This window comes from Vicugna pacos, chromosome 24, assembly GCF_048564905.1.
Source record: "Vicugna pacos chromosome 24, VicPac4, whole genome shotgun sequence".
Classification (NCBI taxonomy): domain Eukaryota; kingdom Metazoa; phylum Chordata; class Mammalia; order Artiodactyla; family Camelidae; genus Vicugna; species Vicugna pacos.
In genome coordinates, this window is record NC_133010.1 from 20168196 (window position 1) to 20190944 (window position 22749).

Here is a 22749-nt window from a genome sequence, read left to right on the forward strand (position 1 = left end):
TGAAATCAAATGAAAAGAGTCATTATTTTCCCTTTAGGAACCTATTACCCACTCTTATCATTAAATATATATATATGTTAAGTATGTGTATATGATTGTGTGTGTGTGTGTGTGTGTGTGTATATATATATATATATATATATATATATATATATGAATGTTTGTGTGTGTGAAAAACATGTCTGGAAAGAACTTACACACTACGTAGATGTGGTGGGCACTGATGAGTTGCAGTCCAAATATCCCTTTCACCATCTCACCTACTCGCCGTTTCCTCAGGCATATAGTCTGAGAACTGACTCACTCTCCAGTTTTAGAGGTGGACCAAAGATGGTTCAACCACTCAGATATCCACCTCATCTAATATAATTAGTTCAGGGATGACACAGAACCCAAATCAGGTCAATTAAGGCCAATAAAACTCAAGAACATGACTTCTTATTGAGATACTGAGGAAACAGTACTTCCATTTCTACTCAACTCTTGGCTCCTGGAGCTGCTAGGAGCCAACTTGAACAATAAGGGGAAAGACACTGTGAAAAGAACCAAGAACTAAGAATTGAGCCAAGAAATGGAGAATGAGACAAGTCAGGTTCTGGTATTACCTGAGTTACTGACTCAAACATCTTTTCTGGGAATAGTCATAATAATTGTTAACATTCATGGAGCATCTACAATGGACCAAGAACTATTTTAAGTACTTTCCATGAATTAACTCATTTAATCTTTACAACCTTATGGAAGTAGTTACTCTCTTCCTCTCATTTTAAAATGAGAAAAACGAGACACAGGCAGCAATTCTCAAACACTTTGGTCTCAGAATCCCTTTACATTCTTAAAATGATTCTAAAATTCATACAGAAAGGTGAGGGACTTAGAATAGTTAAACATCTTTGAAAAAGAGGAAGAAAGATGGGGGACTTATACTACCTGCTTTCAACATTTATTATAAAGCTACAGTGATCAAGACAGTAGGCTGGCATCACATAGCTAGACACAGATCAATAGAACAGAACTGATTTTAGATAAAGGCATAACAGGCAATTCAGTAGAAAAAGTAGTCTTTTCAACAAATGTGGCTGGAATGACTAGATATCCACAAAGGGAAAAAAAAAAAGAACTTTGATCCATACATCATACCATATTATATAAAAATTAACTCAAAATTAATCACAGACCTAAATGTAACAGCTAAAACTTTATAAACTTCTAGTACAAAATAAGAGAAAATTTTAGTGACCTTGGATTTAGCAAAGATTTCTCAGGACACAAAAACCACAAACAATAAAAGAAAAAACTGGTAAATCAGACTTCATTAAAATTAAGAACCTCTGCCCTTCCAAAAACAGTTAAAAGAATTAAAAGACAAGCCAGAGACTGGGCAGAAGTATGTACATATCTGATAATGAACTTGCATTCAGATTATAAAAAGAACCCTCAAAATTCAACAGTAAGAAAACAGCCCAACAAAATAATGAACAAAAGGTTTGAACAGACACTTCATCAAATATACGTGGGTGGTGAACAAGCAAATGGAAAGATGTTCAATACCAGCAGTCATAAGGAAATGTAAACTAAAACCACAAGACACAATGCTCCTGTCTGAATGGCTGAAGTTACAAAAGGAGAACCAAACAACCTTTAGTAAGAATGTGAAACAATATAGTTAGTATTGACTAGTATTTAGCTCATAAACTAAATTTCCACGTTTGTAGCCCTGATAAAATATTTTATCATACGCAGGTTAAATTAGCTATAAATATAAGATCTTACACTAAAAGATGCTCCCACTGGTACTGAACTAGAGATGATCTTTACTCACTGTGTTTTTGGACGGCTCCCAGGCAGCATCAACCTTCCCCACATCTTGCATATCTTGAAGCTGACGTAGCTGAGACAAGGTGTGATGCCTCAGGGCTTCATGCAAAGGAGTATCCCCATCCTTATCCTGAATATCTAACTTGGCACCTGCACGGACCAAAAGCTAAAAGGGAAAAACATCTCATTTTGCTAAAGTATCCCACTCACAAGAAATAACATCTCTAAAACAAAAGTGGGAGAGCCCTGAACCTAACTGAAGGGGTTGCCACGAAAGCTAGTTATTTTTATGTATCTGCTTGCTACTGCTCTATATCCCTGTGACCCCTTACAAATAATGATGAGTCTGATTATTCAAATAATCCAAATATACTGAATTAAAGAAAACAGGAAGAAATAAGAACCAATATATTGCTTAATTCATCTACTCTAAAATCAAGATAACCAAGGGAAATTTAGGATATTTTTGTCTCCTTTTAATTTCAGATATATGAGTCAGAATATTTAAAGTATTTCCAATAAGACCAAATCATAATATTAAAAATTCTTCTATTATTAAAACAAACAAGCAGAAGTTATTTATACCATTCTCTTTGGTCAATTTTCTCCAAATGTATGCTTATAAGGAAAGTGCAAATATCAAAAGATAAATGAAGACTTTTTGGCAACAGGAATTTTAAATAATAATAAATGTGAAGTGTTTGCTAAACTACAACCTCTTACATAAAATGCATAATTGATATATCTCAATGTATATTTTAAGTAGTGAATATAAAACTGCTTATAGTGCTTTAACAAGTTACCTGTTCCTTTCTACAAATGCTATTAGTTTTAGAAAAACACCACACATAGAAAACAATCTCAAGCATATAGTCTTACTTGTCTTTGCAACCTGTCATTTTTTTGGTTTGTTTTGTTTCATTTACTTTGTTCCAAAGAGATCACATATAATGTTTCCCTAGGACAGCTCCTCAAATTTGAACGTGCATGAGAATTACGTGGAGGCCTGTTAAACCTCAGATTGCTAGTTCCCACCCTGGGAGATCCTGATCTGGTTGGTTTGAGGTAGGGCCCAACAATTTTTCTAACAATGTCATAGGTGATGTTGCTGCTGCTGGTTCAGCCCCCAAACTTTAAGAATCACTCCTCCACAAAAAAGTTTTAAACAGATAATCATTCAAGTATTTTATCTGGAATCACCAGATTAGTAAAATAAAATTACGTATGTCAGCTTTTCTGGAATCTGCTCAGCAAATGTCCAGCCAAAGCCTTTCATTCTCAATTTAAAAAATTAAAGGGGAGTGTACTTAAAAAAAAAAAAAAGGCAAATTTATACATTACTTTGAAATTCTCCGATTTAATATTCTGGGAACTTACAAATCTGGCAAAAAAATTATAAAGACTTTTGTATCTCAAGAGTTTTAAGATTTTCTCTATTACAAATTAAAACACTACCCAACTCATAAAAAAAATGAGCCTAAAATGATAATTTTTATATGTAACTACGCCTTTTGAGAAATGAAATGAATAACATATCACTAATAAGCTAAGATTCACTTTGGTGGACACGTTACCCTCACAATCTGGGTGTGCTGTCGCTCAACAGCAAGGTGGAGGGCAGTCTGCTGGTTCACATTCTGGACATCCAGGTTTGCGTTACCCTGAAGAAGAACAAAGCCGACACAGTGACACGTGACTACAGGGAAGCACACTAAATGGTAACACTTTGTGAGCAATCGGTATCACCGGACACTGCTGACCACACCTCTCCTCCAGCTGCGGGGACACTGTGCTCACATGGTAACAGATGCGGGTACTACAGGAGGAAGTGGATGGGGCAGCAAACTTTCTGAAGTAGAACGGCAAGTTTAAAATAATTATTTTTATTATGGTGATTCTATCTAAGTACAGTTAAAGGACAAAGTACAGAACAGAGCCAAACACAGCTCCCCTCCAATCCCCATCATAGAGCAATGGAGATAATCAGCTTGTTTTAACTGTAAGTATTTCCTGAAAATACATCAATGAGTCTTCCCATTAGATTTAGATTTGTTTTAATGACCTAATAAGGTCACTTCCTCTTGCTGCATAATTGAGCTCCTCCTCATTCAGTGGAAAGGAACTTTGCTGGAGGGTGAGAAGACAAGGCTTACTTAGTACAAATACTTCCTGAAGAATGAGCAGAAAGTCCCGCCAGGGCCCTGGGATAGCCAAAGGACTACAAGAGAACAGCTGATGCCAAGGACAGAGGAGAAGGACTGAGAAGCAAAAGCACTGAACTTAGTGTCAGTGGACCTAGGTTCAAGCGTTGTCTGCTATGAGCTTTGTGAACTTAAGCAGGCGCTGTATCATTTCATGCCTATTCCCTCAGCTCCAAAATGGTAACAGCACAAACTATTTCACAGGGCCAATGTGAGGACTAAGAAAAATAACATGTCAAACTGCCTAGCACGATGTCTGGCATTAAAAAAAAAACTGAAATTAAGGGCTACAGATTCAAAAAATAAACATTATCATACTCTTTATGTGTCAGAATCATTCATGCCCTCTGATCACAACTCTGACACCACACCTGTGCACTTGCTTAGAGCATCAGGAATTGCTGAAACTCCATAAATGCTATGACATGTTCTGGAACATGGGAGTTTCTGGTTTGTTTTTATTATTTATGTCTCTTTTGGTGCAATCATTAGGTACCTGATCTCAGCTTATCTTCTTATCATGTCTGTTTTCATATAAATGGAGAAAGGGAAGGATCTCTTTTTTAAGTTTCCTGAACTTTTCCCATCGTTTATAGATTTTTTTCAAAGTAACGTTCATTGTATGGACATACCGTGATTTGTTTACTCAGGCACTAGCTGATGAACATTTGGTCTGCTTTCAGTCTAGAGCTATTAGAAACAAAACTGCTACAAATATTTAGTAGGAGTATTTGCATGGAAATGTGCCCTCAGTTCTCCTGGATATATATACCTGGAAGTCAGACTACTGGGTTGAATACATGTTTAACTTTATAAGAAACTGCCAAATTGTTATTCAGTATGGCTACTTTGAAAAATACCAGCAATGCTTGTGAATTCTAATTGCTCCATATTCTAATCGCTCCATATTCTAATCGACACTTGGTTAGACTGGCCTTTCAATTTTAGTTATTGTGGTTGGTGATTAGTAGTATCTCACTGTCGTTGTAATTTCTGTTTTCCCAATGGTGAATGATAATTTAAGCAAGGTCACAGGGTACATGGTAAATACACCAAATAATTATAATTCTAAATATTGGCAAAACACAACTAGAAACTGAAATTCTAAAACAATAGAATTTATAGTAGCCTCAAAAAATTACTTACAGATAAATCTAATTTGTACAAGTGGAATCAAACTCCCCAAAGACTTTAAATAGAAACTAATCATCTGATTCTAAAGTATACTCGGAAAGCCAAAAGATCTAGAATACAAAGTAGTCTTGATAAACAAGAACAACGTTAAAGGACTTACTGTGACTGATTTTAAGACTTACTATAAAGGAACAATAACCTAGATAGTGTGGTATTAGCTTAAGGTCAGTCATCTGCATTTTGGATGAAAAGGAATTTACCATAATTAACAATACTTCTAAGAGAATTAATTTTAATAATAAAGGCTTACAATGGCAGGGGAAAGGTAGTTTAACTTTTGAACTACTTCTTTATCTAAATTTCTGTAGCTTAGATCATAGATCTAAGATCTATGTAGGTCCTAGATCATAAGATAGACATTATACATAACGTTCTATCTACTAAATTTTTCTACTGTTTCATCTTCTTAACTACACTGTAAGTTCCTTGAAGTCAGGGACCACAGATAAATCTCTGGTAACTTCAGTGCTTCTCTATGGCATCTGCTTGACCGAAACATTTAAAAATTTTGCTGAATATACCAAACATCATGAAACTGCAATAAATAAGTTCCCCCCCAAATTCAATCTCATAAAAATGTAGAGCCATCAATAAGATGGCTGAAATGAATGAAATGACTTAGGTAAGCCACAGATTCCAGGGGTCCAGCAGCAGTCATGAACTGAACCTCCAGATTCTGGCTACAGCCTGGTGTTACTTGGCAGCAAGTGGCCACACCAGCTTAGGTAACAACATGATGGTTCCCGGTCCTGGGGCTGAGTGATACTTCCACAACAGTGGCAGCAATCCTGGAAAATCCCTTTTAGTTGATGCCCATTTCCGTTAACAACCAATGTTAGGCAGAAGAATGAATTCACACTACATCTGAATTTGTATCATCATGGATTTTTACTGTAACCTACAGGTAGTTGATGAAGTAATAAATAAATGAACAGCAATGATTCAAAATTGTTAAAAATTACTGAACTGCTTTTCCTACCTGATGTACCAACAGTTCAGCCACTTCTACATGATTATTAAGGGCAGCCAGATGCAGGGCAGTATAACCATCATCTTTCTTCTCATCCACAATCCATGGTCTTGGTAATTTAGAAAGTAAAACACGCATTGCACTGAAAATAAAATTTACATTAATTTGGTATTTAATTAAATATTTTATTATTTTCTTTAGAATAAATATTCAAAACAAACTTTTGAAATCAAATGAAAATACTCCTCTTTATATGAAAATTATGTCCTTAGAGACAATCAGAAATTCAAATCTCTAAATCTCAAATGCATAGCCTCTTGATACTTAATTTTAAGAGCGAAACAAATTATCACTATTTGGAGACTAGAATAAAAATAGAATGAGAGTGCTACAAAGGGAAAACAAAAGAGAAAAGAAATACACCCTAATAAGGATACAATTTCAGCTTTGCAGAATTGCTTACGTTCAATTGGAATAGTATATATTAATGGAAGAGTTAATACAGAACAGCCAGGTAACAACAAAGTAGAAAAAATAGTGTTAAGTAAGACAAATTTTATGTTAACTGGCAGATTATCATGAACTCTGCAGAGTTAAAAATGTAATATACATCATTTAGCAGAGCTAAGTCCAGTTGATATCAAAACACACAAAATGGTCACTAGAATCTAATACTTAAAATTTAATATATGGTAACAAAGTATTTCCAAAGCAAAGAAGACAAAGTTATCCTAAAGAGTACCAAAGATTAAACCATAAAAGATGAGGGGAACTAATTATCAATAAGTGATTCTTTGTAAAGAAGAAGTTAATCTACCTCTCAAAAAGGAAAGTAAAATTAGAAGCAACTTTTCTTACCATACATCAGTAACTTTTCTTAACATACACATTTTATGTGGAAAGCTCATAACATAATTTTGGAAAAAAGCTCCCTTAATATATCTATTCACTACTTGCTTGTTTTTTAAAGACAGACCTAAAATAACTACTCCTGTAAAGAGTACTTGACTTGGCACAGACAACACTGATACATGTATTAGACACACCTAAAAAAGGGACTAAACACATAGGAGAAAAGCTTTTAAAATAGTGCCAGTAGAGTACAAAAGGGCAAGAAATAATAGTAAGATATACAGGGATAGTTCTTTCTAAGGTGATATATATGAGAGCTAAAAATTTGAAATAGAGCAATGTTATAAGTGAATGAAGAAACAGTCTGAAGATGCAGAATAAGAATGTGAGTAAATGAAACTGCAAGTCCCTAAAATAACAAGACTAAGGCCTACCATGACCCAGAACATGTTTCCTTAATGGTAGTGGTCTATGAACCCCACATAGGAAGTCCAAGAAGGCTGAGAACAGGCTTTGGAGGATCCAAGAACCTTTACAACTGTACTCAAATTTGGAAGTTTATAGTTTTTATCAGCTTTTTAACAGGTTTATGACCCAAGGTAAATTGAGAATCAAAACATAAAGATACCCGTCAGTTGCTGTTACTGAAGCTACAATTATTATTCATGGGTGACAGACTTCTTTGAAATCTATGGAAAGCTAAGAACTCTCTCTTGAGAAATGCACATAAAAATCTTTACATAAACTTCTGAGGGAATCAAAAACCCCTAAGTGCCATTCATGGACCTCATACAAAGCTAAAGATTCCTGCTTTAGTTTGTTTTCAGTAATCATAAAGATTCTAAACCTCTTCATTCAGTGGATTAAAATAAAATACTAGAAATTACATAGACTTTGACTCAAATTCTTAATGGGGAAAAGTACTGATACAACAACATACTACTGAGTGTTTGCATTTGACATAACCGTGATGCTAATGCCATACATTACCTATTACCTTACATATATGACCATGTGAGAAACAGAATTTATAGTTTTATAAATCCTTTGGAGAGTTTTGAAGATACAAGCATTAAATCATATGAAAAAAGTTTATTAAAGGCAAAATGTTATTGTTAAAAATAATAAGGTAAACACATGTTATAAAGAAAAATTGTGATGTAACTGTGTTGAGAGAAATGGTGGTAACAGAAGACATTAATAGTTTTCACTTGTTCTTCCTTCTTGGATTTCATATGTGAACAACGTAGGGAAAGCTGAGGTCCCTCAAAAAGAAGAACCAGAGGCTCAGAAAGTTACTAAGGCATTTAAAAGGAAGTAGATCTTACGTATTCTTGAAAGCCTACTGCTTCTCTGCATTCTCATTACTTCGTGCCTTTTTGCTTTTCCCCTCTATACAATCCATGTAACTGACCTGTCAGAACAAGGGAAAGGCAGTACCAGGCTACCGTTGGCAGTGACAAAAATACCCTTAGTCCCTTCTATATCACATTCTGCAAAGTATATCAAATCCTAATGTTAAAATGCAAAATTGAGATTTTCAGGGAGCAAGTTGTTTTCCAGAATAAATCTATTCTGTTAATTAGTCCCACTTAAATAAGTGTTGAAATTGCACCAAGAAAAACCATATTAAAATATCTTTCCTTTTCACAATTCTGAGACATTAAGAATTATATCATTAAAAATAAAAATGGAAAGAAATTTGGAATTAATCCAAATGCCTTGTTTTAAACTGATTAGATTATCAGAATACTAGCAATTCTATTTTAAAGAGAAATGGTAATTTCTGATTTCCCACAGAAACAGTCTTACATTGGCAAATGAGATGAATATACCAGACAACAGCGGATTAAGTAAATAAAACAAATGGATACTAGAGAAAAAGAGATTTGTAGAAGAGGAGATCCAGAAGTTGAATTGGGATTAAAAAATAAACAAATGAATGATTAAATAAGGAATCACCAAGATTAAATTACAATAAAAAAAAGAAAATCATGTCTTTTTCTGGAAAATAATGATTGATTAAAAAGAGAGTGAAGAAATGGTTTGTATGAAGCCTGGATAAAGAATGAGAACAATAATTTGCCAGTGTATTATCAGTATTATCCAGGGAAAAAGACCTCTGACAAGCAGCTCTAGTCTAACTTACCCTCCAGGGGAATCAGGAGAATGCTATCAGTTTTCAGTACATCGTCATATGCAAAGTCATCACAGGTTGATGACACTGTCCATTAAGATCATCCAACCAGCTGTCTCACTAATCAATTTCCAATTTTAACTTAGCTTTTCATAGATTTCTCCTCCTTTTTTTCGCTGCCCCCACAGGGGAAAAAAAAGTCTATTGATCAGCTGGTGTAAGTACTATAATCCACTCAGCAGTATTTCTTTCTGTGAATAGTAATTTGGCATTCTTTATTAACGTTAACTAGTATTAGTCATCTCTATGGACCAATAAAGTCAAGGTCCATACTCTGGTCCTGTGAAGACCCAACTATAGGCTCTCACCTATTACATCACATATCTCTAACTGCAACAAATAGTCATGATTCATCTCTAATACCAAACTTCCACAGAAATCTCTGTAAAATATCATAGGATTGCTATATAAGAATTAAATGAGATAATGTAGGTAGAATGTTTTAGTAGAGTCTAAAACCCTTCAATATAATAGTATTATTACAGTTCTAAGATTATAGACCTATAACCTACACATCACAAATTCCCTTTTCTCATTCCCAAGAATTCTTTCTGTATTCTTGATTTTAGTTATTTGTATTACCATTTAACCAGCCACCCAAGTCGGAAACCTGGGAATCATTCAAGATCTTTTCGTCCCTTCTTATTCCTACATTCAATTTGTTCTGTCGGTTTTCCCTTTTAAAACTGTAATTATTCTTTCCCATGGACCCAAATATTCTTTAGATATGCTTCCATTACTTTTCCTTTGAACATCTGTAACAACCCCCTTCCAAACCTACCCTTTATACCACTTCCACACAAATCTAATCATTTCACAATTTTTACAAATTCAAAATTAACAGCATTCAAGTAAAAAAGCTCCCTTTAAAATAAGTAAACCTTTTTAAGATAAGATTGGTCTGGATAAAATTTTTTCTGAAATAGACATTTGGCTTTCATATACTTTTAAAAGAATATGAGACTAAACTTATTATTTTGTTGACAATGGAATTACAACAAAATCAACTCCTGATTAGTTGGGATAAGTTGTGGAGAAATACTGCAGACAGCCCAAATCAAAATTAACACAAAAGCCAACCGTCAACTAGCCAGGAGAAGGCAAATTAATTTTTGTTTTTGCTGTTTTTAAATAAACTTTTCATTTTAGAACTATTTTAGATTTACAGAAAACTGTGAAGATAGTACAGAATTCCTCACCTCTAGTGTTAAAATTTTACATTAATATAATACATCTGTTACAATTAATGAACCAGCACTGATTGTTATTAACTAAAGTCCATACTTCATTCCAATTTCCTTAGTTTTTATTTGATGTTCTTTTCCTGCTCCAGAGTACCACGCCACATTTAGCTCTCAGGCCTCCTTGGGCTCCCCTTGGCTGTGACAGCTTCTTAGACTTTCCTTGTTTTTGATGATGTTGACAGTGTTGAGGAGTACTCATCAGTTACTTTGTAGGATGTTCCTTGGTTGGAATTTGTCTGTTTTTCCCACGATTACATTGGGATTATGAGTTTTGAGGAGGAAGGTCTCAGAGGTAGTGCCACTCCATCACATCACAGCCAGGGCGCATGCTAGCAACATGACTTGTTACTGCTGAGATGAACCATGATCATCTGCCGGAGGGAGTGTTTGTCAGGTTTCTCCACTCTAGAGTTACTCTTTCTCCCCGCTTCTAAACTACAGAATACTACACTGTACCATGTACTCTTTGGAACAGAGTCACAATGCACAGCCTAAACTTAAGGAGTGGAAAGCTATACTCCATCTCCTTGAAGGTGGAGTATCTACATAAATTATTTGGAATTCTTCTACACTGGAGATCTAGGGTAGATTAATTTTAACAGAGACCTAGCACCCTCTCACCTTAATTAGAAAGCTGCTAATTAATGTTGACTCTTGACCTTCCCCCCACAAAAAGCAAACAAACAAAAACAAGTAACACAACACCTCAGGAAAAGAGCCAATCTTCAGACCCAGCCTGCAAGACAAGCTAAGAGAAAAACAGAACAGTCCCTGGTCCCCTCACCCTCACGTTCAGAGCAGCTCTGAGTGGTCTGTCTCCTTTCTTCCCATGGGGTAGACAATCTGAGGAACCCACAATGTAACCATGAAGGTTGGCTGCTCCCCATAGCACCGCAGTTAATTAAGAGGATACTGTTATTATGCTGCAAGCATGAAGGCCCACAGAGTTGCTGGGATAAGGATGTTACCAGCTCAGTAAATCACTCATTTTCTTAAGACAACAGACTCTCACTTATGGAGCACAGTATGATTTGGAGGTATTTTCCCTAACGTTCACTCTTCTTTATTTCTCAATCTGGTTGTTTTCCAAAAGGTTAAGGACATGGATGGTTTAAGGATAAGATCTTACTACCAGTTAAGCAGGCATCTGTGAATAGTGCCAAAGAAGCATTAAGTTCCGGAACAACTAATAGTGGTGCCTAGCATAATCCCTGGCATCTGGTAGTACTCAAACGTTTGCTGAATGATGAACAAATGAGTTCTAAGAAGGAGAGGGGACAAACAGCTGCCTACATCGGTATGTAACAGTCAAATGGCACTGGGTCCATTTTTAGGGCCTGCCATGCTTTGCAATCTTTCTTCAGAAACAGGCAACATTTCCCCAAATAAACCATAGCAGCTAAACTGTAGAGGCCTTACATATTAGTATTACTTAATATAAAAAGACATTAGAATAGTGCTATAGCACATATTAGGGGTTAAATAAATGCGTGCTGAGTTAATGAAGAACCTCTCAAACATAATGAAAGCAGGTCAGTCCAGAATCCACAAAGGAACTTAAGAAAGTTGATCAATCCCAGTTCTTCGGGGCATACTGAAAGCAGGTTAGTGTGCAACGGTCTGAAAACATTTTTATTCAATAAACATCAGTACCTAAAAGGATGGAGGTAAGAAGCCTAGAAGGGTATATACCAAAATGCTATCTGTGATAATCACTTTAGCAAATGAACATGAATAATTTTATTTTCTTTCATCTATTTATAGTGATGAGACATGACTTAAATGTTTTTTAATTTTTTTGATGTGCTTTTTTCCCCCCACAAACTCTTTTTTGACAGATAACATAATTAAGAGGTTAATTCAGCTTAAATTCATTAAATAGAAACTTGGTAATGTAGTAGAATTAAGCTCAAAATGAGAGCTATGCAATGACAACACAGGCTGCAGAAGAGCTGTACAGGTGAGTATTTGAGCTTTCGTAAAATAAGACAACTAAAATTATCTCTTAAATGACTAATAAGCCTTTATTTCTCCTTCTCTTATAGAAGCCAGGGAAGCCCATTTTATTTATCTTTAAACTCCCTTTGTGCAACTAGGATTAGGTGCTCAAAGTTTTGTTGATGGAACGAAAGAACAATCATCTTTCTGAGCATCCTGAGGCAAGATTAGCAACATGCGACATTTTTGATTTATGTTCCAGTCCCCAAGGGCCCTTCCCTCACTGCTTTCATTATTATAAACGAGAGGAGCAGCAGGCACAGTGGTGAAGATCTCAGTCTGAAGCCAAACTACCTGGGTTCACATTCTGGCACCAGCAAACTGAGCAGCTAATGACTTGAGCAGGTTACTTACCTTCAATGCCTCAGCTTCCTCATCTATAAAATGTAAGAAGAATCACAAATCCTATTTCATAAGGTTGTTATGAAAATTTAAAAGGGCTTAGAAGAGTGCCTGGCCCTTCATAACATTATATAAGTGTCTGTTTGGGTGGGGAGGGGGACTTCCCAGCTACAAAATGGTCAGCAAATATAGAGCAATTTAGAAACCTGAAAACCTATCTTACACTTTAAGATATGTGTCATCTTCTCACAGTGTGTCTAAAATTATTTCAATATCTTGGAAAGCTGGCTCTTTAAAACTGCCAAACATCTACACAGAAGCATTCTTTACGTGATTTTTAAAATAGCCATCCAAAATAATTAAACCACTGTTTATTAGATCCTAGAGACAAAAAGGATGTCAAGGACAAACTTTCCTTGCAGGAGAACGAGCTCAGAAAACTGATAACGGTTTTTCTTGGTTCTTAACTGGATCAATACTTAAGAGACTATATTTGAATTAAGAATAAGGTACAGTTGGTTTCTCTTGGGCATTCTTAGGTTTGTAAGATCTTAAATTGTATCTCCACAGGTTTGTTGGATTTGATGTTATATTTTTTTCTCCCTAGTTAAAAAATAAATTTCAATGTTAAACTTAATGGTGAAAATGCTATTAAATTTTAGAGCAAAAGTATTTTTTCCTTTGCAACATACACTATGTGGCAAAGTTACAGACAAGTTAGTAACTATTTAAGCCTGGGGTAAGGTGTGAAATGATCATGCCTAAATGCTATTTCAGAAAATTAAAGCGGAATGGCAGTGTAGAAGGGAGGAAAAAAACCACTTCATATTAGAAAGTAAAATAGAATTTAATTAATAATAAAATGCATCTTAATAGTTATATAAGTATATATGGTTTCAATATAAAAGTACACAATTACTCAAAAGCATTCCAGACTGTTTTTCACCTAAGCACTACAAAAAAAAATTAACTAAGTTGACACTGAATTAGAAGTTTTAAGTAGCATTTTCAAGATTTCATTTACACATTACTCTTTTCTTCCTTAGTGGTCTCTTTCTAGCTTCACTATATTGGTTCTACTTACCATCTTCACATATTTTCCATTCAAATATTATTCATTAAATTAAAAAAAATGTATTGCAACATACTAGCTCTAATGTTAACGCTACAAAGTCCCTTCAGGACCTTAGCTATATAAAGTAACACTATCCATATTTTTACCAACAAAAAAATCAGGTTGTGAAATATATTTTGACAGCAGAGGGATTTTACTCGTTCTATATCTGTCTGAAGACTATCTTGCTACTAGCCAGGGTAATGTTTTTCCTCTTTCCTTTTTTCTCTGCAGTGCTTCTAAGTATAGTGACAGCCGCATCAGGCTTTCCTACTCTCAGCGCAAGCTCAGTGAAAATCTGGGAAATGTAAGTGGAAACATGAGAGACCGCTTTATTTGGCAGTGCTTTAGAAAAAAAAAAAAAAAGGGCAGGACAAATGGCAAGGCAGTGTTTGGACCGCAGGATGAACAATCAATAGGCAGAAAGCAAGATAGAGGCTTCCTCAGCTTTTGGATCGACAATCGACAGCTGAGAGACTATTTTTTGCTATGGTTGACTAAATATGGTCAGGGAAGAGAGAGGCACAAGGGAGCCTGTTTGCCTGGGAGTGCATGTTTCAAATGCTTAGCTGCCTATAAAGCTGTAACAGTTTAGCCTGTGGCCACTGAGGGAAGAATATGTTAACCTCTGTAGTGACCATGTGGAAGTCCTGACCTTGCTTGCAGACATGACCTCTGGATATGACAAGGTAGCTTCAACACAGATCTACCATTTAATCCTGGAAACTAAAAACCAAAAAAAAAAAAACCTCACAGCAAGAAAGATGCAGAATATTTCCTGAGAAGTCAGAAGAACCCAATGTATTCTGGTGGGCAAAGGAAAACAGGGTGAACGCTTCAGTTATTTGGGGGCAGTAAGGTGTGTTTTGGTTTTTGTTGGGGGTTTTTCTGTCTTTTTTTTATATTATAAAATTAACCTTCTGTGCAACCTTTCCCCCTATTGTGAAGCAGTCCATCTGAGAAATAAGTGAGGTTCATTTTTCTTGGCCGTTGTAGCAACCGTCCCTGGTTGCTTAACTTTCAATACAGCAGATACAAGGTACTTGTATCTGTGCAATACTAGTAATATGACCTTCCAAATCAAATGGCCAATGCCAATTCAGTTTTATTGTAGTTTTTGGGGTTCTTTTCTTTTTCTTTCTGTTTTTTTAAGCATAAGGGAAGGGAGTGGGAAAAGATGGCTGGTTTACTTTTGTTTGTTCATTTGTTTATCAAATTTATCCTAAAAGGTGAGGTTCTGTGTTCACTAATACTTCCCCCTTACTTCACCCGGCTCATGAAAAGAAGCGCTGATTCAGCGAATAGAGTGAAGGAACAATCAAGATGAGATGGCTGCTGCTGATGTGACTCTCGGGGTCATTATCTCTCCTCCCGCTGCTAACGCTGCCTGACACTAAGCTTACAGGTAATACAGCACCACAGGCCTGTACTTTTAAGGATGCTTATGACTTTTTGCATGCTTATCTATTATTCAATACATGTTTTTATTGTTAGATTAAATTCTGTCTGGGCACAGCCTAATTTCATAGTTCAAATAAAGAGCTTATGTAGTGCTAAAAAGGAACAGTGTTCAAACATCATGACAGATAACTCTTGATCTCAAACTTGTACAAATCCATTCCTGTCATTTACATTACTGAAGAGTTAGTCTTTATTGTTTCAGATTAAATGGTGATTTTGAATCCCCAGTAAATCACTTTCTGCTTCCAGTAGTCTATTGAGTATACTATCTGTTTAAAAGTATTAACTATTTCAAGGTTTAGTCAACCAAGAAACTTGGCAGATCACAAAATACTTTTTAATGCTTACTCTAATAGTTAGGCACAAAAATAAATCAGAACATGCACAGTGAAATTCTAATGCTGCGTTGCTGAACTGCTGTAGCCCCGGGCTATCCACCGCTCCGTTCTGATTTGCTCTCTATGAGCTGCACTAGCTTTTTAATCACAGGCTGCAGAAATTCTACTTTCTGTGACTTTTTTTTTTCTCCTTTCTCAAATCTGAAAATTTCTCACAGTTTTTAAAAAAATTAACCTTTTAATACCACAGCAATAAAAAGCAACTCACCAACTGTAATTTCTTTTCATGCTAAATCATCAAGCTAAAACCCAACCACTTAGAGGCTAATGTCTTTCAGTTCTTCTAAGTGAGACTTTGGAAAAGTTGACTGTTCTGGTACTTATCCTTTATATTAAAAAAATTAAAAGAATCAAAACAACTTGAACTCACTAAAATTAGACAGTAATACATCTATTGGAACTTGTATTTAACCCAAACAGGAGCACCAAAGTGCAAAATTCAGGTAAGCAACTAACAAAAAGAAAGGAGCAACAAACAAGTTTTCAAATGATCAGGAGATCTTATCTAGACTTAAAAAAAAAAAACTAACAAAAAATCTGTCATCTTTAAAAATTCAGTTCACTCTAAAATGATCTAGATTTTTTTCCTTGTTGTTTCAACTTTAGAGTCAACATCATAAGAAGTGCTAATTGGCTGGCTGTTAAGTTTTTAATAAGATATTTAGTTTGTAAAAAGAATTTGCACTGAATTAATTACTGTCTACTTGTAGGATCTAGAAACAAACTACAAGTAATAAGAAGAAACTTGCTCTGAAGACCATGAAGAAACACTAGGCTGATTTTACCAATTTCTGAAATACATTCTATAAATCCCCATTGATTCTGTGAATCTCTTGCAAAAAGAACCAAACCAGGACAAAGTTCAACAGATAATTGGTCAATGTCTAGAAGTCTATGTCCACCAAGAACAAGGAACCGTAAATGGCACTAATGCCATGCCTCAGGTAAATCTGTTATAAAGTTTAGTCTTTGATAGTCTCTGCAAATGATCTACCAGCTCTCCATCAGTAAGCTGAATGTTTTACTAACAAATGGGAAAATAAAACATTTCATGTTTTTACAGCTAACAACTTAGCAATACCTACTCAGAGTACATACTTCTTTATGTACCCATATGAACATACAATGCTATGGAATGTAAAGAAGTATGTATTTTTGGTAGGCAATAAACCACCAAGCGGGAACTAGACTGCAGCTATGTGAATGACCTTCATATGGTAAATTAATCTAATATCAAAGAGATGACCTTTGGCAATTCTAACATCAGAAAAATGTATCTACTACTTACAGATGGAAACTAAATATCACTAAGGTTTATATTGTGAGGAAAAAGTTCTACTGAAATAGATTTAAAATTGTCGTGAAACTCCTTTTAAATCTTATAAATTTAAAGCATACTACATTTTACATTTTTAAATTAATTACTCACATGATTAAAATCTGAATACAAAAGAGAACAGTATTACTAGCACAAAAAGATGAGGGATACACATGGCCCATTTTCTGTCTCTGCAATTTGATCTTAATTTAGATATTATATTAGCAGGGTTGACTTATTTAAGAAAACCAAGATATAACAAAAGCTGACTTCATTTATATTTTTAACACCTGTTCTTCATATTTTGATAAATTTGTAATCTATTAATATTAGAGGAATTTCTGAAGCAAGTTTTGTTGCTTTAGGTTTTCTTTTTTGAAAACTATAGACATAGTTATAACTTTAAAAAGCTATCTTCCATGTAAAACTCTACTCTCAAAGACAAAAAAAGTAGTCCTTGTCCTTCTCAAATTTTTCAGGTCCCTAACTCAGTTTCCACTTTAAATGCTTTTTAAGTATTTATAATAAATCATATTTATTCATGAAAAATGACAAAATCCTAGGGAACAGCTATAAGTCAACAGGGCACATATTTAAAAGAAATTAATTTATTCCTTATATAATCCTTGAGTTTGCTTTCTCCAAAGAAAGCACATAAAATGAAAGCAATAGTCAAGAAGCCAATTTATACAGATAAACTATCTTTATTGGCACAATGAAATTACAATTCAATTTTTTATAAACATGGTAGACTTACCATGTATAGTATGCTAGAGATATTAATATGTAATTTTATTTTGTATAACACATATATTAATAAAAATTATAAATGATAAAGCTCTTAGCAACAACTTATAAATAGCACCTGTTTTAAGCTACTATGATAGACTTAGAAAAAAAGAAATACTAATATTCATATATTCTAACCATTTCTTACTAAAAGTCTTATTTTGACTGGAGTGTTCAGACGTGTCAAAAGCCTATTTTAAATTTTGTGTTACAGTTGAATAGAATTGGCTCTAAAGTTATCAGTTGTTAATTTTCCCTCTGTTTAATAAGTTAGATGATTTTCATTTTATCAGTGGATTATAAAGAATGAGAGAATGACTCTATTAGATATGATAGCACATTAAGTTATTGCATATTTATTGGAAATTACAAAAAGTTCATAATTTTAAAATTCTACCTTGTCAAAGAAAAAATTAGTTCAAAGCTTAATTCATTCAAGAATAGCCCTTCTTTCTGATCATCCACAAACAGAATGGCAAAGCTTCATATTCCATTTGTTAAGATTAACTTACATGCCCTAAATATCAAAAACTGAAAATATATACCTTAAAAGTAGAGGTTCCCCTATAAAACTACTCAAAAGGTATTGTTAAACCCATGTTTTATAATGAACAATTATATTCATCATTCTACAGGTACAAAAGTTTTAAATACTTATTTTAAAACATTCCAGTGACTAAGAATCTCATTACAACAACATTGAGCATATAATCTTTAGAAAATAAAATGACAGCATCTGTTACTCATCCAAAAAAGTAAAATTATATACTGATTCTAGTGTTTACAAGTTTAACTTAACATATCTAAGAGTATTTTCAATCACTCTAAAATGTCACATCCATCACTTAGATCAGCTGTTCATTTTTAACTGAGTACATATTAAACTCTGGGCATCTGCTGACACTGGTGTAACTCAAACATTTCAACTGTCCCTCTGACAAGGATAACAGATGCTGACATTATCAAATGCTGTACTATTTTTTTTCCATGGCCTCTCCTTACCCCGATATGGCCAGTATATGAAACTGAACTGCCATCCAAAAGCACACTTGAGCAACTGGATCTGCTAAACAGCTCCCATAGAACTAGTAAAAATAGAAGCCATTGCTTCTATTTTATTTTATTGCTATCTTCAGCACTTAAGTCCAGGCAATTTAACAGCTGTTTCACTTCTATTAGAATAAATGATGGAAAGAATTGTAGTTACATTAATTTCACCAGCAGATGCAGAATATACTTAATATGAGAATTGTGTGACTGTTACCTGAATTAGTGTTGACCTTCTCCCAGTTTGATTCACAACAGTTAACTATTTCTTTACTCTGTATTTCACTGAGAGCACTTATCTTACAGGCAAACTATAATTTTTCAAACTTTTATTTTAAACGAGTATTTTTCAGAAGACATTCCTTCCCCATATTGAAATCACCTTATAATAAAAACTTGCTGTTATGGGTCTTAATGGTAGATTTTAATACTCAAATTCATGATGTATTATTGCTAACCACCACAAATCAATGCATTAAGCTGATAATGAGAAGTAATCTGTACCTCAAATGAAAGAGAATTCAAGGAATTAGACCTTTAAAAGGGTTAAATTATTAACCTATGATTAGTAACACTACATAAGCAAAAACAAAGAAAAATAAGTTATCACACAGGGCAGTTCCTTTCAACACAAGTCTAAGCAATACAAGTGTGATCTATTTATAAACCAAAGGGCAGATGATGTACTTTCTTAAGGCCACTCATTCCTCCACCCCCTGTAAGCAACTTGCTGTTAGTCCTTAAGTATCATACTTTAGCATTATAGTATAGCAGCTTTTAATAATAATTTTTTAAAAAGCAGCGGCAGTAGAAAAGTATGTCTAGCAGGACTCTTCCCTAAACTGTTTTGCTTATTTACTTGGTTTGCTGCCCAAAGATAAACAGAAAACATTGCTCTGAAATACATCATGGTCTATTTGCTCGTTTAAATGGTGTTTGTTTTGAAACAGGTCACCGTCTACATTTAAGAATTAAGCAAACGTGTTAAAAATAAAGATGTACATTGATAACTCCTTAATGTACTAACAACGCGTCAAAGGGCAAAGACTTACGCACTTCGAGAGTAGGAAATAGTAGGAAAAGAGCCTTCAAAGTAGAAGGTTTTACATTCAATGACTGAAGTATTGATATGAGAATCTCTTAACATTTGTGGAAGGTCCATAACCATGATTTTACAAATTAAAAACATTAAACTGTTTTGGATCCCAGACTAGCAGCACCACAATGCTTTGCTAGAGCTGGTAAAATGGAACCAAATCGCCTCTTCAATGGATTTGGTCCCCTTCAACCAGCTGTAGCTATGCATTGATTACTACAGGACAGCCAGTGTTTCCATTTATCAATATCAATCACATGTCAACTAATTTCAACTTATTTAAATTGTTCAGATTGTGGTTTAAATCAAGTAATTTATTACTGTTAATTCTTCCTGGAAGAGCCAAGGTGGTACACAATGTTTATACAAAGCTTTATGAAAAAATGTGTGGATGATGTAAGGATTTCAAATAAAATTATTTTACTTATTTATGGTCTCTTGGCATTAAATTTCTTATCCTTCAGAAAAGAAGTGATAATAAAATGTAGGCTATTCCACATAATATAAAAAAAAAAACAAAACTTTCTTCAAAGGAAGAAATTATCTGGGAAGGTCACCTGAAACCATAACAGAAATGCCACAGTGTGGTTCACATGGACATGTGCATATTTTAAATTAAAAATAAACATTATTTAAAATAAAACTCTAGAAATTCTGAGTCACTACGTTCCACAGGATGAGCATTTAATTGTACTGCTATTATCAGAACACTGATAGGCAAGGTGGAAAAGGAGGTGATGATGCTGCAGAGCATCTTGTGGACAGACTTAACCAGTAAGTATCTAATTCTTCTGACCCTGAACCAAAAGACTTTAATCCTCACAAAAGGAACAAAATATTAAACATTGCTACTTTTTACTCATAGATATTTCACCTCCACAAGTTTGTTTTTTCAGTTGTAAAATAAGAAGCCTTTTTTTGTTTCTCAAACTCTGAGTACACCAAAAATGATATATTCTGTCTTACAACATCACTGGTCATACTAGACATACACCAGTCAGTACCAGGAAAGAAAAGCCAGTTTTAAGAATAAGAAATTTGATATGGAAAAAAAAAAAACAAAACTCAAAACAACCCAACTTGTTGCAACCAATATATAAATTGTGTTATCTTCTGATACGCTTTCATGTCCAACTAAAATCGCCCTCTTTATCTGGCAAGCTACAGTCACAACTACATAAAACATCTTAGGGAAACACAAATATTTTTTAAGAAGTTGCATAGCTTTAACTAAGCACCACTTGATTTTAGAATAAAAGTTTTCTTTTTCTTCTTTTTATGTCACCTGACACCAATTATCAGGTAGGAAGAGTCACTGTTATAAACATCCAGGGAAGTTCTCAAGAACTGAAGAAACAGAAGTGGTGTATTTTCACCTCCTTGTATAGGCTTAACATTATTAAATATACTATGCCTACCTTCAGTAAAGGTAAACAATTCAAAATATTTAAAAGTGACTCATTTCCTAAACACTTCAATTTTCAGTCTGTCTTAAAACTTTGTATCTTAAAAACAGTATAACCTAAATTAAATTCCCTCAATAAAAACTTTTGACCATTCTAATTTGAAGTAACTGCTATTTGAACTCCTGACACAGTTTCTCTAGAGAATTTACATTCTAATTAATCATATACTCTTGTGATAACTAACACTGTCCTGACCATCAAATTAAGACTAGCATTTATTGAGTCCTCACTATAGTCAAGACATTATGGGAGATACACAGATAACTATGCATGCCCACAATTTTAACAAAGATACATAAAAATGGACATACTAAGGGGCAGCACAAAGCAGATTATAAGCACAACAGACACAGAACAAGGAAGTGCAGAGCAAACAACATAATTTCAATGAGATCTAGGAGCTCTGGAAGAAACCTGGTTAAAAAAAAGAAGGGGACAGGGGGATCCCAATGAAAGAAAATGCTTAATAAATGAAGGAAGAGAGGAGACAACTTTAGGAAGAGAGAGTAGTATAATGGAGCTGAAGGGCAAGGTGGGCAGAGGGCTTTTAATTAGTGGGAGATAAAGTTAAAAGAAAGACAGGCTTAGGACATGCGGGAAGTGGGTTTGACATATTAATACATTCTTAGTTAAATCATTCACTGTTCCATGTGTTTGCCTTGCTTCACCTATAATACCATAATCCAGAAAAAAAATATATATATATGAAGTGGCTAAGAGCAATGATGGTAAAGTCAAATAGATCCTGCTCAAGTTCCAGCTGCTCCACTAATCAGCTGTGTGATCTTAAATAAGTAAATTCATCTCTTTATAAGCCTCATATTCTTCACCTATAAAATGAGGATATTAACATCTGCTTCCAAGGGCTATTCAAAAGATTAAATGAAATAATGCATGTAAACTATTTAGAAGCCTGGCCTGTGGTAAATACTAACATTATCATCTTCTATTTGAAAGTCAGGGAACATATAATACTATTTGTCTCCTTTATAATGCTGAAGTACGAAGTTTTCAAATACTTGTAAGTTGAAAAAGCAAATCAAAACAATCTAAAATATGGTAATTTATTTCATCCTAGATTATATACCTATTGTCACAAGTACCAACAAGCAATAGCAATAAAATCCTTTTGTTCTCTGTGCTCACCCTCTAGTGGTGATCTTAAGAAGTTAAAAAATAGCAAAATACTAAAGGAAACATGATGTAAAAATGCAATACGGAATCAAAGAATAAGAACTCATGGT

General features: G+C 34.3%; 1 protein-coding gene across 1 annotated transcript in view; it reads right to left on the bottom strand.

Annotated features, from left to right (window-relative positions):
• MIB1 (MIB E3 ubiquitin protein ligase 1) overlaps positions 1 to 22749 on the bottom strand; it is a 93905-nt gene that overhangs the window by 19679 nt on the left and 51477 nt on the right. Inside the window, exons 13-15 of the mRNA XM_006205113.4 lie at positions 6193 to 6325; positions 3393 to 3479; positions 1823 to 1984 (exon numbers count right to left, since the gene is read on the bottom strand). Of these exons, the coding sequence (XP_006205175.2) occupies positions 1823 to 1984; positions 3393 to 3479; positions 6193 to 6325 (382 nt within the window). The remainder of the gene's footprint in view (positions 1 to 1822; positions 1985 to 3392; positions 3480 to 6192; positions 6326 to 22749) is intronic.